Raw genomic sequence first — 21,181 nt, 5'->3', positions numbered from 1 at the left:
GGGATTCTCAAAGTATCGTTACATCACACCCGGTCGACATTTCGATATCTGTGATCAGCGAAACTACAGTTTCCGCAAATCCGTACCATACCCTATTTTCAACCGTGTCATCGGCAGGCCACGTAGTCGTGATATTAACGCGTTTAACTCGACTTAGAGGAGAAGGAGGAGGAGCCCAGGAAGAACTAATTTCCCATCGAATTTCCAGGACGCGAACTCTCATACCGCTGCAGCTCCTGGGAACTGTAACCTTTAATGCAACAGAGTTGTAGAGCGTGCACACGCACGTGCGCATACACGCAAGCAGACGTGTACGCATACGAACACCAGAAGGGCGCTGCTTTCGAACACCCAGGAATTTTATCTTGGCGACGAAAGACCTCGTAACGCAATTTACGAGCGGCGAGTTCGATGTTTGCGCGCACGACTCGTCACGGAAAATAAGGACGGAAAGCGGAGAGAGCGAGGGAGACAGGAGCACTCGCGTCGTTCGAGTGTTTGCGGGGTCGCGAGCAACCCCTTTCGATAAACACACAGAGGCGCGCTTACTCTGGATAACATCATCCCCCTTTTCCTCCCGTCGGCTTCCCCTACACCGTTCTCCTCTCCCTCACTCTCTCATCCTCCTTTTTAGCTTCGCGTGGCAAGGCTGTGCGGTAGTTACAATACACGAGGGGTTGCCGGAAGGGGGGTGTTGTTTCGAGACGGCGTTATCGACCGGTTTTGCCAACCCCGTGGCTACCTTAAAGAGGATCCTTCCTCGTAAATACATGGCTGTCTTTAATGGCTCCAACAACGCCAACAACCCCCACGGTTTTTCTCTTTTGCGATTTCCCTTGGATTACAATTTTTTTAGATGACAATCAGATGGGGATTGTTGGATGAAATTGGAGTACGGAAAAATTTTGGATAACCAAGTTTGGAATGGAAAATGTCTGGATTTTACGATGGAGGAGGATATGTTTAGAAAAAAATCCATGAAAACATAAACGAAATCTGGTTGAGAGTGCTGGGAAGGTACCGAACCCTGATAATTTTGGTGAAAATAAAATTCCAGTCCTTATGCTAATGTTATCATAATTAGTAGAATGCTTGTTTTTTTTTTTATTTAAGCAATTACGCTCAACGAGTCACTACTTTCTTGTTATAGTAGTGTTAAGTAATGCGCGGAGAGCTTTTTCCAGCGCGATGCAACGCGAAAGCGTAAAGTAAAATTCATTTTCCCCTGTATGGTCGCTACCAGGAACAAGCAACCCCGGGAGCAACCAATTAATACCGGGAATACAATTCCATCGTAAATTACGATATTTGAATTTTAAACGCGACGCAAAAATACTCTCTCTCGTTTCCTAACAATTGCTCGACGTTCTGTTATTAGTTAATTAATTTGCTCGCTTTTGTATGCTCCGGGGTCCGCGTACCGGCGCACTCTGGCTGCCCGCGCTCGAGGAGAGGAAAAAGTTTCCGAGCGGCGCTCATAATTTATAAATGAAATTACACACAATGGAACAATTCGTATTGTTGCGCCGAAGAAATTATTTATTCTTCCCAGCGGCAGCGCGATAAATGCATATTTAACTGAGCGCGTCGCGTCCGGGCGGACCTGTGTGCGTGCGACACCCGTTGCACAACGATTTCTTGGCATCCGTCGTGAATCGCTCATGGATCTTCCTAAACGAACAATGAGTCGTTTGTAACACTTTTGTTCATTGATGCCGGATTGTTGCCGGCCGAACTCGACGATAAGCGACTCGATCGTCAAATTTCCAACTGATTCAATCTTCATAAATGGACGTCAAATCGCGTACAAATAAATTCAGCATTCAAATTCGACAACTTCCTAATTCATCTCCAAACTCGAAAACAACATTAGGAATCAAATACCAACACGACAGAGATCGTAGCACAAGGATTCTTTCAAAAAATCTCTCACTGGCAGTCAGGCGCTAATGTGTGATTCAATGATTAATTTATACGTTACAATTCACAAAGTCCTTTCATTGCCACTGATTCACAAGACTTCGCCGCGATAAAATCTGAGTTTCTAATTCACTTGTCTCTTCTCCGTAAAACGCGCACACACAAATGCTGCTCCGCTGAGAAATAGACAAGTATTACGTTTGCGAAATCCGAGGTTCGGGAACGCCGCTTTAGCAGGCAGCAACCCAACGAATGCACGAGCTTTCTCTCGTTGCAAATTCTATGGGCTAGTCTACGCGGCGGCACCAAGGCCAGGCGAATCAGAATGCACGGTTGCCGCTCGCAAAACTCACCACCGAGCGCAATGATTCATAATTTATGCGCTCGCGAGAGAGTCTGCTCGATCCGCGATCATCGGCCAGCATCGCCTCGCGTTTTCCGCGTACGCCGATCAAAGGACCGCGATGGGTTGCACTTCCTGCGCTCGTCCGCTGCACTATCGCGTCGTGAAGAAGAGATCCAGCAACAATGGGGCTGACTCACGCTGGTCCCGGCAACTAGGACAGCCTCTTCTGTGTCCCGTGGCGCGTAGCTTTCCCGTCCGTCCCTCGAGGAACCGCTATTTCTCCGTGTGTGGGTGGACGAGCAGGAAGAAGCGTCCCACACGATGAAATTCTGTCTTGAACTTTTTCCACTACAGCATGGACGGCTCCGTGAACGTGGGCTCGCCCGAAGGTTGCCGTATCGCAAGAATGACAGTGATACTATCATTATTCGACTTTACTGGTGCGAACGGTATAAAGTTTACTTAGGCGACAACGAAGACCACAGTACTACGGTGCCATCGCCGCTGAAAGAGAGCCAAAAGCTGTACAAAGTCCTTGCTTTACGATTCCCTTCGCAACAAGGATTATTTTGAAGAGGAATTCTGCTTTCACTGTGAGCTTACGTTTATTGTCAACATTGAATATCGGCGATAGAAAGATGATATTGGCTAAAGACACTTTCGGAGTAATGGGAATTTTCTTTTCTTCGTCAATCTCTCATTCAACGAAGGCAAAAGTGAGAATAGAATTGCATCTCCCTTAAATCTTTCATTTTACAACTATTCGCGGACTTTCATGTCCCATAAACGTGCGAAATCCCGCCGTCTAATTATAAGGGTTTGACCTAGCCGCGTCGAAGCGGTTCATTCGCGACGCGGAATGGAAACCGGGAATTCATTGCGACCGAGCGACATCTATCCCCCGCACCGGGGAAAATCGTCGATCAAAAAGCTCGTTACAGCTTTTTTTCCGCGCGGGGGGGGGGGGGGGGTCGCGCTCTCCTTTTTTCGTCTGGCTTTTGCGGCTGGATCTGCGTTTAACGCGACCCCGATCCCAAGCGTGGTCAGCCTTCGCTCAAGATAAAATATTTTTTTCCCATCCCGTTCTCTGCTCCTATATTTTACCCGCTCGTACTTCGTTTCCCGCGTTTCCCCTGCGTTTTTTTTATTTGTTTTTCGACGTACACTCTATCCTCGCGGGGAATACAATTTTCGCCGGGAGGCCGCGATCGAAAACGTGCGGCTGGTATGTATTTCTTTTTACTTTTCCGTGCGGGCTCGCTCTCCCTGCGAGCGAGACGGGATTCCGATGGACGGCCGGAAATGAAACGGATGGTGAAAAGGGTGGGAGAGCTTCCGCGGAAATCGGAACGCGAAACGAAGACGCGTAAGGCTGGGATAAAAATCGGGCCGGGAGATGGGAAGTTAATTAACGGCGGGCTTTCATCGGCGCAAGCAATAAAAGCAAGGACCGCGCGGAAAAAGTTGCTGAATTTTCGGTTTCTCGATCGAAACCGAGCCTCAGCTGCTGTTCAATTGTTTGCCGATTTTTTTATGATCTTCTCTGTTTTTCTAAAAGAGTAACGGCGCTTAATATGGAACAGCTCCTATATAGACCACCACAATATGGCAGAAAATAAATAGCTTGACGCGTTAGTTACCATGGAAAACACTTCATTAGTAATAGATCATAATCATATTAACAGTTGAACATCAATTAAAAACTTATCATCGAATGCAAAGCATTATTCTATTTGATAAATAGTACGTTAAATTTTCCGAAAGACCAGTTAAATAATCAAATTTGTTAATATAAATAGGCCAAAAAATTGTATTTTTCCATGATTTATCATTGATCAATATTTTCTTCTTAGAATAGTTATTGTTTTCCTATTGGGATACGTGAGTTCCTAATGTGGAGCACGTTCCGTATCGGGGCACATTCTTTGTTAACGTTACATATTATTATGTTATATTTTGATTTTATGGTGGCAATTAAAAAAGTATGATAATATAGTATGATAACATAATAAGAAATATACTTTATAGGTTTCATCTTTAGCGCGCATATTACGAACCGAATAGGAATATCGTCTATCAACTCTTCCAAGAACTGATTCCCAATAAAATACAAGTAACGAACGCGTTGATCGTCCTTTCGTTTTACAATTATCCCGTCACCGCGGTCGGCCGCAAGGTACCAGCTTATCGGACCACGAGCGTAATGGTGAAAAAGAAGTGGGCAGAATTTATGCGGCAAGCTAATAACCAGATAAAAAGTTCTGCCCATCTCCGGCGGAGGTTCGAGCGCGAGAACGGTGGGCGTGCCGGGCTCGCGTCGTCGCCGGGCAACGCGTGCATGCATAATGCACGCGAAAGCGTGCGCAGCTGCGGGACGCGCGTGCAGATGCATTTAGCCGAGGCGTTCTGCCGGGCAGACCGCGGCGATCAGCCGCCCTTTAACGAGCCGCGATCCTCTGCCTCCGCTGATCGGCCTGTACATCGTTCACCTTCGATCACCGTTATCGTCCGCGGTCTCTTGCCCTTATTAATCGTGGAACGCGATCGATCAGCCGGTCAGAACGTCGGATACCGGCCGATTTATCGCCATCCCGCTGTGATATTCGTGTCTCGTCGACGGATGACACGATGATTTGCGACTATACTCGAGCCTAACATCTTCGAATCAGAGTTCGAGCAATAATTTCATGATAATCTGGTATTAGGCATTATTAATCTGGTATTACGGTGTATTAACCCTATTTCTTTTTTGAGTTTGATGCGACTGCTTTGAAGGTCATTTGAAATATTCTTGTCTAAGTTTTCTCGATTTGAGATGAAAGTAATCTTCTATAAGTTTTATGTGACAACATTCGGGTACAATTGTTCTCTTCGAACTGCGTTTTAGAGTATTTTTAATTCTGAATAATTCCTTCTGACAATGTCACCAGAACGGAGGATGTAATTCAACAAACAGCTTGTTAAGCAACACTGATTTATCGGGTAATCCGAGCAGTCGGTTCCACTGACATGGAAAGAGAAAAGAAACTATTAGGAACGCGAATCTCCCGTGCGCCCGCTTAATAGACGAATCGACGATGCTTTCTGCGCGAATTCTCCGTTCGCCGACCTCTTAAAGCTTTTCGCTCTCTCCGTCGCTGATAGTAATTGCTGCCGACGTGCGTTTAACCTCGCAAGCGATTTTACGACCGGCACGCTTTAGCTTCTAGGGGAAAAACATTTTTAGTCCCGGGCTGCTGCACCTCGGGGAGTTTCCGTGCAGTACTCGAAAGAGGTCGAATTCTTTATAGAAAGGGAGACCTTGTGTTTCAGTCGAAATCGTTCGAATATTGAAACTTGAACGAAATCATAATAACAAAAATTATAAATCGATCAGTATTGTTTAGTGTCTCTATTTAAATATTTTATCAATTTCAATGAAAATACTGTACTCTAAGGGGGTTGCCCATATTCAATTCATACTTCCCACCTCTCAACATAGTACCATTAGAAACAAATCCTTTATTTAAATCATAAAATTCTTGGACACCCTAAACATTATATTCTAAACCTTCGCCTGGACTCTACAATTCTCGAAAACCCTAGACCCTCGACTCTGAACATCTCTCTAAATCCTAAAATCCTCGAAGACTCTAGGTACTATAATTTACATTTTTCTTTGGACCCTACAATTGCTAAAAAGTTCTAGATATTCCACTCATCGCCAAAGAACAAAGGGACCCTCAAATCGGTCTGTGTACGGCGTATCCAATTATCGGCGAGCAAGGGGAGGTATCGCATGTTCATGGGAAATTCAATAAATCCAGCGAGGCCAGGGAGTACACGGCTATTTAAAAAAATAAAAGCAACACGCTCGCGGAGAGCTCTTCGATATATATCCGCCCGAGTAAGACCCGGATGTACGGGAATAGCGGGTCGCGCGAAATCCGGACCGTGGCTGCGTGCGTTCGTGCGTGAGCCCAATAAAACCGCTGGCGAAGGGGCGAAGGGGTCGGGAGTGTTCGGTGAAAAGTTGGCGGCCCGCCAGCCGGAACGAAGCTAATCTCACTTTCGGTTTTCTGCCTCCACCCGTATTCTCCTCCACGTCGTCCCGCTCGTCGGAGGCCGCCTCTGCCCACCTGTGCAAATTGGAATTCGATCGCGACGCGCACGATTCTCTCGGACGATGATCCCGCGTTTTTCGTTACGGCGGCGTGATTGGGATGTGAACACTCCGCTCGTCCCCTATTATCTAGCCCAAAGTCAGGGGAAATGTAATCCGATTACTCCCTGATAATCACGATTGAAATGTAACTGTTAATTCGTTTTACGACTCGCTTTCCGGGGTTATTGAATCTTAAACGATTGGCTAGGGTGTTTTTGCGTATTTCACGAAGCGCAATTCACTTGTAACTTTCTTCGGAGGAAGACTTTGTAGCTGCTGGAAAATTTTCATAAAATTTGGTAACAGTTATATATTGTGTTATGTAGATCAATTGAGGTTTGTCAAGTGCATGAGATCGATCTAGCGATCCGATTGCACTCTGCTGAATCAAACGACAATCGATACAGACAATTTTCTATCCGACCATTGTCAGCGGATTTCGAGGTCTTCTGTTGAAGAACAATGAAATCGAAGATAAATATTTCTCGACTGACATAATGCAGCACAAATTGCTGGCCATCAGGTTCGGCGCAAAAAAAGAAACAGAGAATTGGAACGACCTATCTTCGCCGGGAGAGCGACCGCTCACCTTGAATAATCGCGGGACCGAGAAATCAGGAGAAATCCCCCGGACACAGTCTCATCGATACCTGTCCATGCACCACCTGCTGCCAGCGAGTTGCACCTGCGTGCACCTCAACCCCTCTCGGCGTACACACACAGACGGAAGGTGCGCGCGTCCGCTGGAATTCAGCGATGAACAGCTGCTCTCTCGGAGACTGCCTTTGGCTCGTTCCCTCGATTATGCAACCGCAGGGGGAACGGAGGGGAACGAACCTGCACGTAGACGCCATTTAAACCGGGGCCCGACGAGCGGCCGCGTTCAGATGTCGTGTGCACGCGAACATTCGTCGCGGGGACGCGAATGCGTTTTTAATTGCTCCCGATTTTAATTGATCACCGGTCCGTTAATTATTGCAGGAAACGTTCAACGTTTCTTCATACCACACTCTCTGCCGGTCGCTAATGCTTTCGAGTCGTTAGAAACTAATAGAACGGAAATTCGTTGTCTACCATGCGCAAGATTGCGTCTTCGGTCATTTTTCATTTCTATGAAAATCACTGCACGGCAATAATTAGCATTTCTCAGGGATTGCACCTGACTTCAGAAAGCTAACATTCTGATTATTCGTCTGCACCGGAGCTAACATTTAACAGTTTCCGACAACAGGAATTATTTAATGCCGTTGGGAGTTTACAAACATCGACTTCCTCTTCCTCCACGGAATCATTGTTATTACACTAGAAAGTGGCTTTCAAGATCTAGGAGGCTGTTGAATCTGAATGGCCCTCGGGAATTCGAATCTATATGTAGGCACCGAGGGTTTCCCACCCTCCGCGACCCGAGCGACCCGAGGAGTTGTTTCCCGCCGGTGTACCCCGGTAGATCGAGGCGACCTAGCTCGACCTCGGTTTTTCTTTCAAGACCTTTCGGCGGCCATGCGGAAAACCGAGTGGAACGCGGAGGAGGCGAAATGTTTTCCGAATGGCCAATTCCGCCTGGCGCGTGTATTTTTCCAGGCCCGGAGGCCGATCGATCTTCGCCCGCGGAAGACAGATCGGCCCGCCATTCGTCTTCCGAGTCGTAACGCCACTTAAATGAGAGAGGATCAAGGCCAGCCGCGGTGGAGGCATCATCTTCTTCCTCGTTTTTCTTCGTCCCCCTCGGCCCCATACGCCGGCGAGCTTATTACAGCCCCAGATCGGGGACAAACGAACAAACGGAGGGCGGAGGAGAACGCTGTCCAATTTTTCTGCAAACGCTTTCACCCCCGATCGAGAGACCGTAATTCCTCGTGGGCGGGCCGTGATGGTTACTAAGACGATATTTCTGCTGAGCGGGACCTGCGATCGCTAGACTGCAAGTTTTTATAATAATCGTAACTTGCCTTTATTGCTAGTAGCGGCCCTGAAAAGATAGAAGAGAAAATCCGAGGAAGGTTGCTCTTCTGGCGTGCGTTTTATTGTGTTAAGATAATGAGATTATTGAAGACAATAATGGGAACGTTTCTTATGGTAAAAATGGGGCAGAAAAAGTAAAGGTTTCCGCGAGTTTTACGATTTCACGGACGCTATAAGAGCGAGAGGCATTGCATTCTAGTAACCGCAATGATAAATCTTGACGTTTCAGTTTCCGTTTCATTAGCTGAATCGTCTCAATTTAATGGGATTTTTATGGGCACTGGTTCGTCGGTGAACGCGGTAATGGGATAACCATTTGTCGAGGATCGATATTAACAATTCCGCTGCGGCGGTTTATCGCGAGTCGGATGGACAAATCCTGAAAAAGCTTACGGCCAAAAGTTCGTTGGCTCGCGTTCCGTGCGATTAATTAAGGGAAACAAAGCGGGCTAGAAGTCGGCACGGAAGCAACAGGGAAAAGTTTACCCGGTGGGCAAGACGGGACGGGGGCAGAGTGGAAGTTATCGAAACTGTGCGTCGAGTATCCGAAAGTTTCCTCGACGATGGTGCACGCGTACGCCCACGCTCGCGTACCGCCGAGTTCCGAGTTCTTAATGCACGAACTTCCAAGACCAAGTGGGCGGAGACGGAGAAAATAAACCACGCTACATTCCTCGAGGACCTCCCTCGAAAGATGGAATCTTGGGGTGAGGGAAAACGGTTCGCATTAGCGATGGGAACGAGCATCCGCGGGTCTCGACTATTGTTTCGCGAAAGAACTACAAACTCGAACGATCCTGACAATTCAAATTTCTGTTATCATTATCGCGTTTTCATTCCAATGGAATGATTATAAGTGAGAGTTTCTTTCTTACTTGAAATCATCATCAATATAAAAGTGTAACGAATAAGTGGAATCGTTTTTATTTTAGTAATGTCTTCTAAGATGTTCGCGAAATGTAATAATCGTCGAGTATTATGGAAGATCCGAGTGCATAATTGCTCCAAATAAGGTGGCTAATTAGATTTATTCATTATCCTTCCAACGACCGAATGACCCATGACGTAAAATCCTATTCCGTATCAACCTTTACACGACCTAAAAACCTATTTGTCTCATAAAGTTAGAAAAGATCGTTGCTTCAAGAGTGAACTCTTATCTCGCACAAAAATTGCCTTCCCACGTAATATATCCCGAACTCTTGGCGAGGATTATGAATTGTTCGAACACTTGCTTTACTGACGTTCGCGGAATCACTCCCATCGCTGGGCAACGTGGCTGCAAGGGAAGAATGTTTCATAAGAGGCAAGGAAAGTTCGTACAGCACATTCCAGGATCTCCAGACGGAGGAAGAAACTACTTCGGGCAAAGTTTCCTGCGAAGTTCTATGCGTCGCACGAGGATCCAGCTTCGATAACTATCCCGTAGAAACTTCCCATCCCCCGAGCTAGCGTGCCCTAGGGATCGAAAAGTCGTAACCTATGGATTCCTGGAACGGAGGTTCTCCGAATCCGCTCCTTCTTCGTCTGCCGAGTTTTCCTCGAGGCCGGAAGAAGGATTTAAACTCCTTCTTTGAAGATGTGCAGTTGAACGCGTGGAAAACTGGGAATCAAACTCTCCTAATGTCAACTCGCAAAATATTCCCAGCAAACTAAACGATTCAATGGTTCTTACTAATTCCATTCAATAATTAAACGTGACAATAGAGAAAGGTTCATGGTCTTCCACTGAATAAGATTTAAAATATGACATAAGTAGGTCAATAAAGGGGACACCAGCAGACAGAAATTTCCATTAGCAATTCGTAAGAAGCATTCGTGTCTGATGGTCGAATGGTAACTTTGACGATGTTCGACGGCGGGGAATGCGATCAGAGACTAATCCGTTGCTCGCTAACTGAATTTCCATTGTCGTGGGCAGCGCACGGTGCTTGAGGATACGGGTTAGCAAGAGCAGAGCGTACCAGGGAGGTAGCTCATCAATTCAGGAACGAATGTGAACCGGCGCGGGGCTTATACGGGACAGGTTCCCGCTGGAACGGTCTCGAGACGTCGACGTCATCAATATTCCTAACGTTCAAGGTGCTCCCCTGATCGGCCGCGATAAAATACCCTGGGGAGAAAAGCTCGGCCAGTGGAGCCAACGTCGGATAGAATACCCGGGCCACTTTACGATCCTTTAAAAGCAGCGGTTTCAAAGACCAAGGGATCCCGTGACAGCCTCGTAAAATCCGCAAGATCGATGGCCGCGTTTTCGACCGGCCGCCTCGCTCGGGGAAAAACTGGTCTCGCGGCATCGGCGGAAGCATTTAATCCGGGGCCACCGTTGATTAATCGCGCCGCGCACGGAACGGTTCGCCGTGCTATTTAACGAGCGATTTATTAAAAAGATTGCGTTACCCCGGTGAAAACAGGGTGACGGCTCTTAGATAACTGACTCAGCGATTTTCGGATGAAACTTCGGATGGCCTCTTAAATAGAATATTTACCGTGTAAATTTATGGTGAGTAAGTACTTTAAAGAAGTTTCTAACGCAATCTTAAATCTTAAATCAATTTTTGTAGTGTATCCGATAAGAATATTTGAAATTTCAGCGTTGCATTTGCCTAATAACGAAACATTGAAATATGCCCAGGTATTTTTAATTTTTAACGAGTAATTGTTGTAATAATCATAGTTAATAGGAGTAATAACAGTTCGTAAAACAAGAGTTCGAAACGATGCAAGCGCAATTATCCCGTGACCGAATTTTTCGGCGTCTCGCGAAAAGCTGACATTGAAGTCGGCGTCAGAATCCCGAATTCCGTACGTGGCGGGTTCGGCGTTCATCGCGGGCAACGAATTCAAGGGAATTCCAGCCCCCGGGCGGGAATTCAGTGGAAAGCTGGCGACCAGCGAACGTCCGGGCGGAATCGAGTAAACCGAAAGTTAGTTCGAAACAATAATTATTCGAGTTCCGCAACTAGTGGGCGGAACCGAGCGCAACCGGGTTTAAACCGGAACGAATATAGCCGCCTAATTACCTGGGGACCGCCATCCACCTGTGTACAAACAAATTCGCAGTCGCGATGAGTCGCTGACTTGGGAAAATCCCGAGGAAAGAAAACAACCGCGATCTTCTCGGTTCCAACTCGGCCGCAAATTGAACCATTTCATCCCGAAGCTTGGACAATCCAGGAAATTTCCCGAACCACTATTTACCCTGTCATTCGAAAAATAATCAATTTGCCATAAAAATAGTCGCGTGACTTCTATCGTTTCATCTTGACATTTCATCTTGCTCCTATTACTTTCACCGACTCTCCGCAAACATATTTCCCCGGAATTTCGAATATTTCGTACGAGTTCCGGGGGAAGAAAAAATACCGGAACCACGCGAGCACGTTTTTCGAGCCGCAGTATTTTTCATCAGAGCCGCTGCGCCGCAGTTCCTACGTGTAAATGTTCGGGAACAATAAAAATAAAATATACATTTTATTTCGATGCCAGGAGGAGCGTGGGCCATGCGCAACGGCTCGCGCCGCGGTGTTCAATGCACTAACGGGGCGAATGATTTCGATTAAATTTCGTTTCTCGTAGGATATCTCGCAGCGGCGGACACGCAATATTCAAGCGGAGCTGAATTTATCGCTTGTATCGTTCCCGTGGATTCCAGCGCCGCGAAATTATAGCAGAAATTACGATGCGGACCGGAGCAAGGAGTTATTTGCGCGCGAGATCCCCCTCGCTACCCGTTTCCCCCCGTCCTTATCGCCGGTAATGGACTTTCCTCGGGGTGCGCGGGATCCGCGGAAAAAAGAATTTCCGGCCGATCGATCAATTAATTTAACGCGCCCGTGGAAATATTGCTCGCGGCCTGGAAAACCGCGTAAACGAGACCAGTGCAGCGGCGCAGCGGATCGATAATGAAGTTTCTGTAGTTTGAATTTTCATTGGAAAACCGATCGGAATCGCTGAGAAGAAATTGATGGAAGAAGCAACGTGGTAAGAAAGCGGAGACGGAGAAACTCCGTGGTACGCATGTGCGATAGATCGTCGCGTACGATCGACGGTGAGTCACCGTCGTCGCCTCCGGGTTCATTCAAAAGTCACGGCTCGTCTCGCGCACGCTGCGATCGGTGTCCGTTCGAGCCAAGCAATGCGAAACCTCTCTCCCTCCTCATCATTCACTCCTTCCGCACCTCCTTCCCCTCCATCGCGGCGTGCCGATGTTGCGCAACTGCGCATACGTGAACGCGTATGCCAACAGAGCCAGATATCGATCACGAAATTATGCATTCCCCGGACGTGGCGTTTCCTACGCGTAGTCTCGTCCACTTGGCGATTCCCTGACACGAATTGCCCAATCGAGAAGCCACTGCTGAACCCCCGAGGTGAAAATTAGAGTGTGTTGTTTCTCTGAAACGCTGCTTGTAACTGGGAATAAAGCTTATAGAGAGCGGAGGCGGAGACTTCGAGATTGTTGAATCGAATAGTGGCATGTTTTGAATTCGTTTTGTGTGGTTCTGTTGATTGATGTTGAAATGCCGATGTGTTTTTATTTCAATTTTTATGTCTATGGTGTATCAGTAACTGTTTTCTGTTCAAATTAGCTTTTGAGGTTTTTGTTCGAAGATTCCTTTCATGATTAATTCTGTGCTCTGGATTGGATTACTTTCGCAATAAGGTCATAGTACGATTCTATCGACGGAATGCCTATTATTTTAATTCTTTCGTGGTATGCGCACTTTTCGCCTAATCTGGATGATTTATGCAAGGTTGGAATCACGAATTATTCGGTCTTTACAGTTGTACCAGACTTTCTTCTAGGTGATTACTGAACTAACGAAACCGCTCATTGGCCGCCAGATGCGAGTGTGCCGACATGTGGTTCTCCCTGGCACTTGCGATTCGTGCATACATCGCACGACAGACCGCCCACGTGCTGCTGCTACTCGGCAGAGCACTCTAATCCGCCTAGCAGTGTGTGCCCTCGCTGGATGCATGTACACTTGCAACGCATCACCATCAAACGCGGAGACGAACGAGAAACTTTGATAATGCGTGCGGCACACACGCATTATTGCTTCAAAACCGGCCAACTGGGACGCACATTTGTTGGAGGTGATTCTGATGGATTTCCCCTGTCCGGGCGTTTGGGATGCAAGTGTCGCGGAACGATACACATTCTGGTTGAACGCAATGTGAATATCTTTGCTCAGGGGGAACTCTCCTTTTGAGAAGCAGTCGTCATCAATCAGAAATTTCGGAGAAGGAGAGAATGGAGGAGCGGAGAAAGAGACCAATCAACTTAATCCTGGGAAACGTTGCTGCTGGCGCATCATGGCCGGAATTTAACGGATCACAGAGCTATAACCTCTGAGACCCCGATATTACTCTCTTCCTCCCTTCTCCTCGATTCGATTTTCCAATATAACTTCACCATTTTCCATTTCCATTTTCCCAAGTGCTCTTTTTTCCTCTTTCCCGAATCTTCAAGGTGCACACACCACAGACTTTTTTCTCCTCGAAGGGAGAAGTTCCGCGAGTGCTACATTTTCCTTGTAACTTCAGTTGGCAGCTCCCGACTTTGAAAAGTCGGAGAGAATCAAGGGAACGACGGGGAGGCGGGTACGAGTGTCGACGGACTCGCACAACCAGGATTGGTAGGCTGCCAAGCAAAGCCCGCCGTACACGACCAATGTTACCCGCTATCAATCACGTTTTCCTTGCAATCTCTGTTTCTCATTACTCCTCCTTTATGTGTTAAGGTTTTCCTCTCCCTGTTCTCGTCCATTGCTATTTAAGATCACTTGCACACAACATTTGCACCGCACCGTCTTTTGTTTCGTCATTAAAATTCATTACCTGTCACGGCGTCGCAACTTTGTGGCATTTTCATCGTCGGCCGGAAAATCTTTCCTTGTCATGCGCGCACGAAACACTTTCGGAACGTGGTGGCCTTCTGCTCGAAATGAACATTAGCGACAGAGAAATCCGAGAGAAGTATTTGAAACTAAAAAAAATATCTCTACATGCGATTAGGAATTGAATCTTAGATTTTCCATTGACAGTCGATGACTTCAATAATCGATCCATTGAAGAATAACTTTTATACTCACTCTAAGTTAGTATACTATTCTCTTGGATACAATTTATCGTAACGAGTGAACCAGTTTTTCATTTATTCCCGAGCACTCCGCCTGACAATTCCTTTCCTTCCGGCATACTCTTGATTACCAAGCCAACGTCCGCGATATTTCCTAATTATCAACATGCCGTAGGAAGCCGCGAACACGCACATCCCTAATTAACGCGTAACATTTCCGCGCGGCGTCCCTTTAACGCCCGCGTCTTCACCCCTTTTTCCGCGGGATATTTACGCGACGAGGGCTTTCCTCGCGTCCAAATAGAAAAAAATTCCTCGCCGGCCGCGTCCGCCCACCCCGCTCGTAATTACTACGAAATATCATCGCGCCGCCGTCGCCTCACGGTTGTATTTTCAGCGACGTGTCATCCGGTTCGCGTTTTACGCGGCGCGTTTATTTTCGGAGGAAGCGCGGAGAAAGAGAAAAACCAGTGGGAAAAAAGGGAGGAAAAAAAGAGGAAAATAGAAGAAGCGGGGGAAAGAGAGGCCGCGCGACGCGGGACGACGACCACGACGAGGCGAGGAATTACAGCGACGCAGAAGACCCACTTCAAAGGATGCCCTCGTTACTTTATTAGCGCGTGCCTGCGCCTCGTCGCTCGCGGAAAGAAAGATCGCGGCTTTGAATCCTCTGTCGTGCGGAACGAACGGGTTCCCGGGAACCGTCGCGGATTTTTCGGCCTCCCATGGGAAACGGCCAACCGATCCCCGAAGAGATTTTCCGCTCCCCGGACCGACTGGAAATCATCGATGGACGGCCAGACTGAGCGAAATTTGCGATTCGATGACGACAATTCAGGTTCTGATTCGGTTCACATGGTATCGTTGGTGACGGTACTGATATTTTCCTCCTGCGAGTATTTTAATATTCAAGTATTTGAGCATTATTGTTTGTTAACTCTGAATTATGGATCTTTATAGTGTTATAGTCCGTAGCAAGTAGAAATGACGAAATTTTTATTTGAACAGTGGTGGGTTCACTTTATTTTAGATTCTATTTGATTTAAATTTCTTTCGAGCTTGTTGTTTTGTGAATTATAGAAATAAAAAGGCTTAATAGTTTTTAATGAATTGTGCTAGAAGCTTGTGGAATGATGAAACCATCGATCCTAAGGGAAGAAAGTAAACGATCGACTAATCTAGGCAGTCAACCAACGTGTAGGAAAGGAGGATGAGTAAATAGAGGAGCAATCGCGTCGGTTATATTTGACCGGTGACGTAAGGGGACTTTTGCGACGGCGCCCGCTCCTCTTCTCACTTCCTGCTGCATCCGTGGTCGAAACAGACGAAAAAAGGTCCGGTCACGGTTGCTAACTTGGACGAGGAGCGACTGTTCTACGATGACGAACACGGGCGCCGGGAAGAACGTGGTTCGTTGCTCTTATCGTCATGGAACACTTAGCGATCCATACGACAGACTGGCAAAGAGGATTTGGAGATTTGAATATCTATAAATAAATCCCGATTCGTGCGTTTATTAACTCTGATCGAGTCATTGGAGCCGTACCTCTGAGTCAAACTACTGCTCAGAAATATTCGATCTTCCGTCGCGTGCAGAATTTCCCTACAAAAAAGAGCAAGAATGAACAGACAACAAATACACATTTTCAGAAACTAATTTTTAACAATACGATTTGATAAATGTATTTTACCCAAACGTTTCATTCAATTTGACGAACAACTTCACTTTGCTTTATTCATAACAAACGCACGATAACCAGTCCACTAACTTTCCACATTCAACCAGCAAACGACAAATTTTCCCATCCCCAGTCACCATCTAGTACAGTCAGTTACAACGTCCACGCAATTGCTACAAGTCCAATTCCCGAATAAAACAGACGTCCCGTTCGCGATTCAGCTGAGCGAATCGACGCGAAATACAAGTTCTAATTTCCCGGTCGGTTGAACGGAAGACACTCGAGAATCGAAGAAACCACGGGACCAGCCCGACGACCCTAAAAAGCACGACTAACCCAGAGAGCAGCGACGGAAGAGAAATCCGAAGTAGAAGAAAGGAGAAATAGAAAGCTCGATGGGGATGGAGGAAGGATCGCGATAAACGTAGGAAGCAGAAAAACATCGTGCAGGATCACCGGTTCCGCGAGATTAAGAAGCGTTCGTCCCGGGACAAAGGCTTCGGAATCCCGCGCTCTCCGTTTCATCAACATCAGCACCCTCTCTCTTCCCATCGGAGTCAGCACTTCCTTCCTGGCTGAATCCCTCCGACCATCTCCAGGACTTCCATCTCCTCTTCCTCTCCAAACTTGGCCCCCTAACCACCGATTCAGCCGGATCCGGCAACGAGTCTTTTGTTTGTGGACCGGTTCCTCTCCGTTCCTCGAATCATTTATTCCCCTCGGCGCTCTGCTCCACCCCGAATATCTCTCCTCATCCCTTTCCCCATCTCCGCCCGACTTCTCCTTAACTTTTTCTTTTCCCCCCATTCCGCGCGCCGTTCTTTTTATATCTTGTCCCAGGAGAAGAAGAGGACCTCCTCCCTCGCCTTATTCGTCGGCCGAGGGCAATGCATTCGAAGGCGCGAGCCCAGACCCGATCCCAGGGCTTCGTCAATGAATGACGTCTCGTCGGGAAGCTCCTTGCCCGACCTTCGAGCCTGTTCGATCGCGTTGGCGGCTTCCAAGCCAGCCGCGCGGCGACGACCCTACTTGACCCCGCTTCATCGACCATGCGGAAGACGTAGACCTAGCACGCGGCATGCTCGAGGGCTACATTCGGCAGACGGGTCTAGCTTTCCCTTCGATGACCTTTCCGTTAGGTGCACGCGGACCCGCCGCCGCCTCTGTGCTCCGTCGCGCGGAACATGCCGCCGGGGATATACCGTGCTAAGTTGGTCGACTTCGATTGATAGCGCTCCACGCCCTTGTTACCCGCTTGTGGTAATAATAACCCGGCGCTGTATACAATGTTACTTAGTTTTTGTTAATCGACGACTGAGAACGTGTATTATTCTCGGGCTATCGGCGAATCGTGTCGCTGTATCTGGAGCAGGGTAGACCCGTTTGGAATATTAAGACATTATTAGGACTTGTTAATTTAGAATGAAGAGTATATTCGTTTTCGAGCGAATTGATTAAATTTTGCAAGAGAATGTTGCAATCGAGGACGTCGGATCTAGGTCCTCTATATTAGGATACTGAATCTGATTTCGGGTAAACAGGTGAATAAATGAAGGAAGTAGTAAATATGTGAGTGACTAAATTTGTGTCATTTACCTAGAATACGTTACTCATGTGGGAAATGCTAGGAAATGAGATTTCGAATAATAGATACTATACTTCTGTTCGAGGATTATATGAAAATCATCACAGTCGAACTAAGCAAACTCTACAGTGCTCCGAAACGGCTCAGGATCGACCGTATTCATTGCTACCAATCAATTATTAATAGAATCAATTGGGGCTACCCCGTGAATTGAACAGCGTTTATAAAATAATCTATTTCTGACTCGTTCGTGTTATATTCGTAATTGCTTAACAGGACGCGATGAAATGTCCATCGCCATGAAATTGCGAGATGAAATTGCGAGAACGACGAGTATAGCGACATTATCATAACGCCGGGCTAGACACTGCAGCATGTCCGGTTTGAAATTTTCATCGCGAGGACAAGCGAGACCAGACTCACCTTTTTCAAGATGCTGCGAGATGGGACTCTGTATCCTGGGCGTCGTCTGCAACTGTGCGGTGTTCCCAGGACGTCCTCGGGGCCTCCTTCCAGGTCGCGGCTGAAATATAAATGAAACACTGTCATTTGTCAGCCCTCCATTCTGGAAATGCGGAGCTGCGCCCGGTTTCAAGAAACTGTGTCAACCGCGAGCAAACGATCATGACGGAGAATAGAATTGCTGTCGGTAAATATGCACGATTGTTGTTAGTTTCTTGCTTGATTCGCTCAATTCATCTTTCTCTGTTTTGTCTACGCTACTGTAAAATATTCGATCTATTATGATAATCTCACTTCAGAGAAAATGGGAAGTGTTCATCTAGGATCGCTGTTCCACTATTTTTATGTAGCTATTTACACGTTTCACCTTCAAATATACAAAAATCGAAGAACCAATGTGTATTTCGTTCAATGAAAATACCAAGGTATGTGAAAATATCACATATTTTTCAGCAAGCAGTACACACTACATTTTATATTTTTATTCTCTTCTCTATTTCGTCGTTTCAGGTTCAATTTACAAAAGGTAATCAACGTATCGTTCACATCAAGTATCAAGTATCGACTCGAAAAGGAACGCAAAGGTAAACGTAATTGGATACAAGAGAAACTGTCAAATAGTAAAAAAAAAAACGAAACAAACTTAAAAAAATATAACGATCTCAATCCCACATCGAAACACTCTCATTCATTTATTTGAACTAATCGATTCGAAGTTTGTTTTTCTCTCCGCGTTTTGCATTCATCGAGCCGCACGCTTGTTTCAACTCTGTTTAACTGTTCCCCAAGTTACTCGGAATCGCAATGGAACATTTCCGGGACGTTCACGCTGTGGAGTGTCTATTTAAAGAGATACGGTTGTCTGGTAATGATCTGCGGACGATTCGCTGCAGGCGAAAAAATCCGAGCCGGAGATTTCATGTAAGCGCGGCTCGTTATCTTCCTGACCGAGTCCCGTCGATGCGCATCGAGGGTCCGCTCACGAATCGGGGCAAAGTGCAGCGACGCCGCCGGGCATAATCTCCTGGCCGTGTAGCTACATCTTTTTCCACTTTGGAGCTTGGATCGTGACGGGTATGTACGCGGCGTTCTCGACCGGCGAACCGATATTCGCCGGCGATTCTTTAACGATTATGAAAGTTTTCGGTTATTCCGGAACAACCGTTAAGAAAGGAGAGCCGAGCTGATCGGATATTTTACGACAAACACTGCTCGATTGATTCTTTACTGTTCGGGTAAATGAATATCTTCGAGTTAATCGAAACTTAATCTCCTCTACATTCATTTTCTATAATGCTACATGTCCTTTATTACTTTCACATTGCGTCGTTGTTTTTTTTAGTCTCACTGATCGAGATATTTTAGGATTGTTTTGCTCAACTAACAACGAAGACAAATGTACTCTTATTTTAAATTCAATTTCATTAGAATTTTTATAATAATGGTACTTTAAAGTAATTTCTACTACTTCGCGAAAGGTTAAATACAATGGATTGTACCTTTGAAATAATCAAGTTGAACAATGGTTCAAGCGTCTTATTTTTAACTCTCAGTATCTTTTTCCTTTTTACGTTCGTTAAGTTCACAAACTTACTCTTGCCAAGTTGCAGAAAGAACGCTTCTTGGAAGCTTATACCAGCGAAGCTATGAATAAAAAAAAGTTCAAATTTGTTTTCTAAAACAAGCACATAGCAACCTGCTATAAAAAGACATTTACCAGACCGTGTGTCTATGGTCCAGATTCCATCTTCTTCCATGAAAATCAGAAACACCTAATTATCTCGAAAAACTGTTCAATAAACCAGAATCCCGGGGTCTGTTTCATTATACTGATCAAATACGCCGAGATCACGGGTTATCCTTGTATCCAGGTTCACGGCGCTACGAAGACAATGAACGTTCTCGCGAGCGTTGTCTCAGTGTGGACCGCGACAGGGACTGCATCAGAGGGCCCGGTATACATTTGAATCTTTGACCGATTCAACTAGACTCCTTTGTCATGTCCGCCCCGCAGTGGGACGATCGTAATGTCAGTCTGGTCGCTTTGTCGTCGCTCGTAAAGTCACGCCATGGGACACCGGTGGCAAACGTGGACAGGGTTGCGGATGAAAGGGGTTGGCGGTGGTTCGCGTCTTTGTTCGACCGGCGCATTTATTACCGTAGATAAACGCGACAGCACTGACGCAGCTAGAGATAAACGTGGCGCATCGTTTTGCGTACTGGGTGATCCACAAGCGATTCCGAACGATTCTTCATCACTCGAGAATCATTATAGCCACTTATTTCAATTTAATTCATTGAGATCTTTCGTTCGAGTTCTTTCTACATTCAATCTTATTTCAACAGCTACGCGTTTTACCAATGTTTCATATAATTATTCGTAATGTCACAATCACATCGTGTATAAACAGAATTTTGGAGGTTTCTAAATGTTCTTAGATAAGCGAGTAAAGTGATGTATTAAGATATAATGGTATTGAGTAACGATAATGGAAGTTCTAAAGTGAAAAAAAGAAGATTTTGGGCTGCAAAGGACTGCTTCAAATATTTGAACAATTTAATGGTTATCCCATCAACTTTAATATTACTTTTAATGCGGGGTAACGTTTATTAGATGTTTCATTGTTCATCGAGGAGGTTCTAGTCTGAAGAACCACTCTGTATAGATGCGCGTAAACGGGCCACCAGGTACGCGACGCAGAAACCGAGAGAAGGCGGGACGTAAGCGAATTTACGAGCGTGGAAAGGATACGCGGCTGGATTATGGGTCGGTGAATATTCTCGGGGAACAAGCCCTCGAGGGAGGAGGGCCAGATCGCCTCGGGAGAAATTAAAAGCCTGCATCGCTCGTGAATATTCGAAAAGACGATCGGGAATCGCCTCCGTGGAGATTCCACGGTGATAAGCAGGATCGCTGCAAAGACTAACTCGAATTTCAGAGGTGACTATCTGACAACGAAGAAAGTTACTTTTATGGCAAGCGAATTAATTGTTT

The 21,181-nt window shown here is 46.3% G+C and overlaps 1 protein-coding gene across 4 annotated transcripts in view; it reads right to left on the bottom strand.

Annotated features, from left to right (window-relative positions):
- The window catches only part of Kdm3 (Lysine demethylase 3), a 273,649-nt gene that overhangs the window by 174,157 nt on the left and 78,311 nt on the right, over positions 1-21,181 (bottom strand). For all 4 annotated transcript variants that reach the window (XM_076368941.1, XM_076368952.1, XM_076368950.1 and 1 more), the window contains exon 7: positions 18,148-18,247. In XM_076368941.1, coding sequence (XP_076225056.1) covers positions 18,148-18,247 — 100 coding nt within the window. The remainder of the gene's footprint in view (positions 1-18,147; positions 18,248-21,181) is intronic.

This window comes from Nomia melanderi, chromosome 1, assembly GCF_051020985.1.
Source record: "Nomia melanderi isolate GNS246 chromosome 1, iyNomMela1, whole genome shotgun sequence".
Taxonomy (NCBI): Eukaryota; Metazoa; Arthropoda; class Insecta; order Hymenoptera; family Halictidae; genus Nomia; species Nomia melanderi.
The sequence above is the reverse complement of the archived record's forward strand: the minus strand, read 5'-3'. Positions and strand labels throughout refer to the sequence as shown.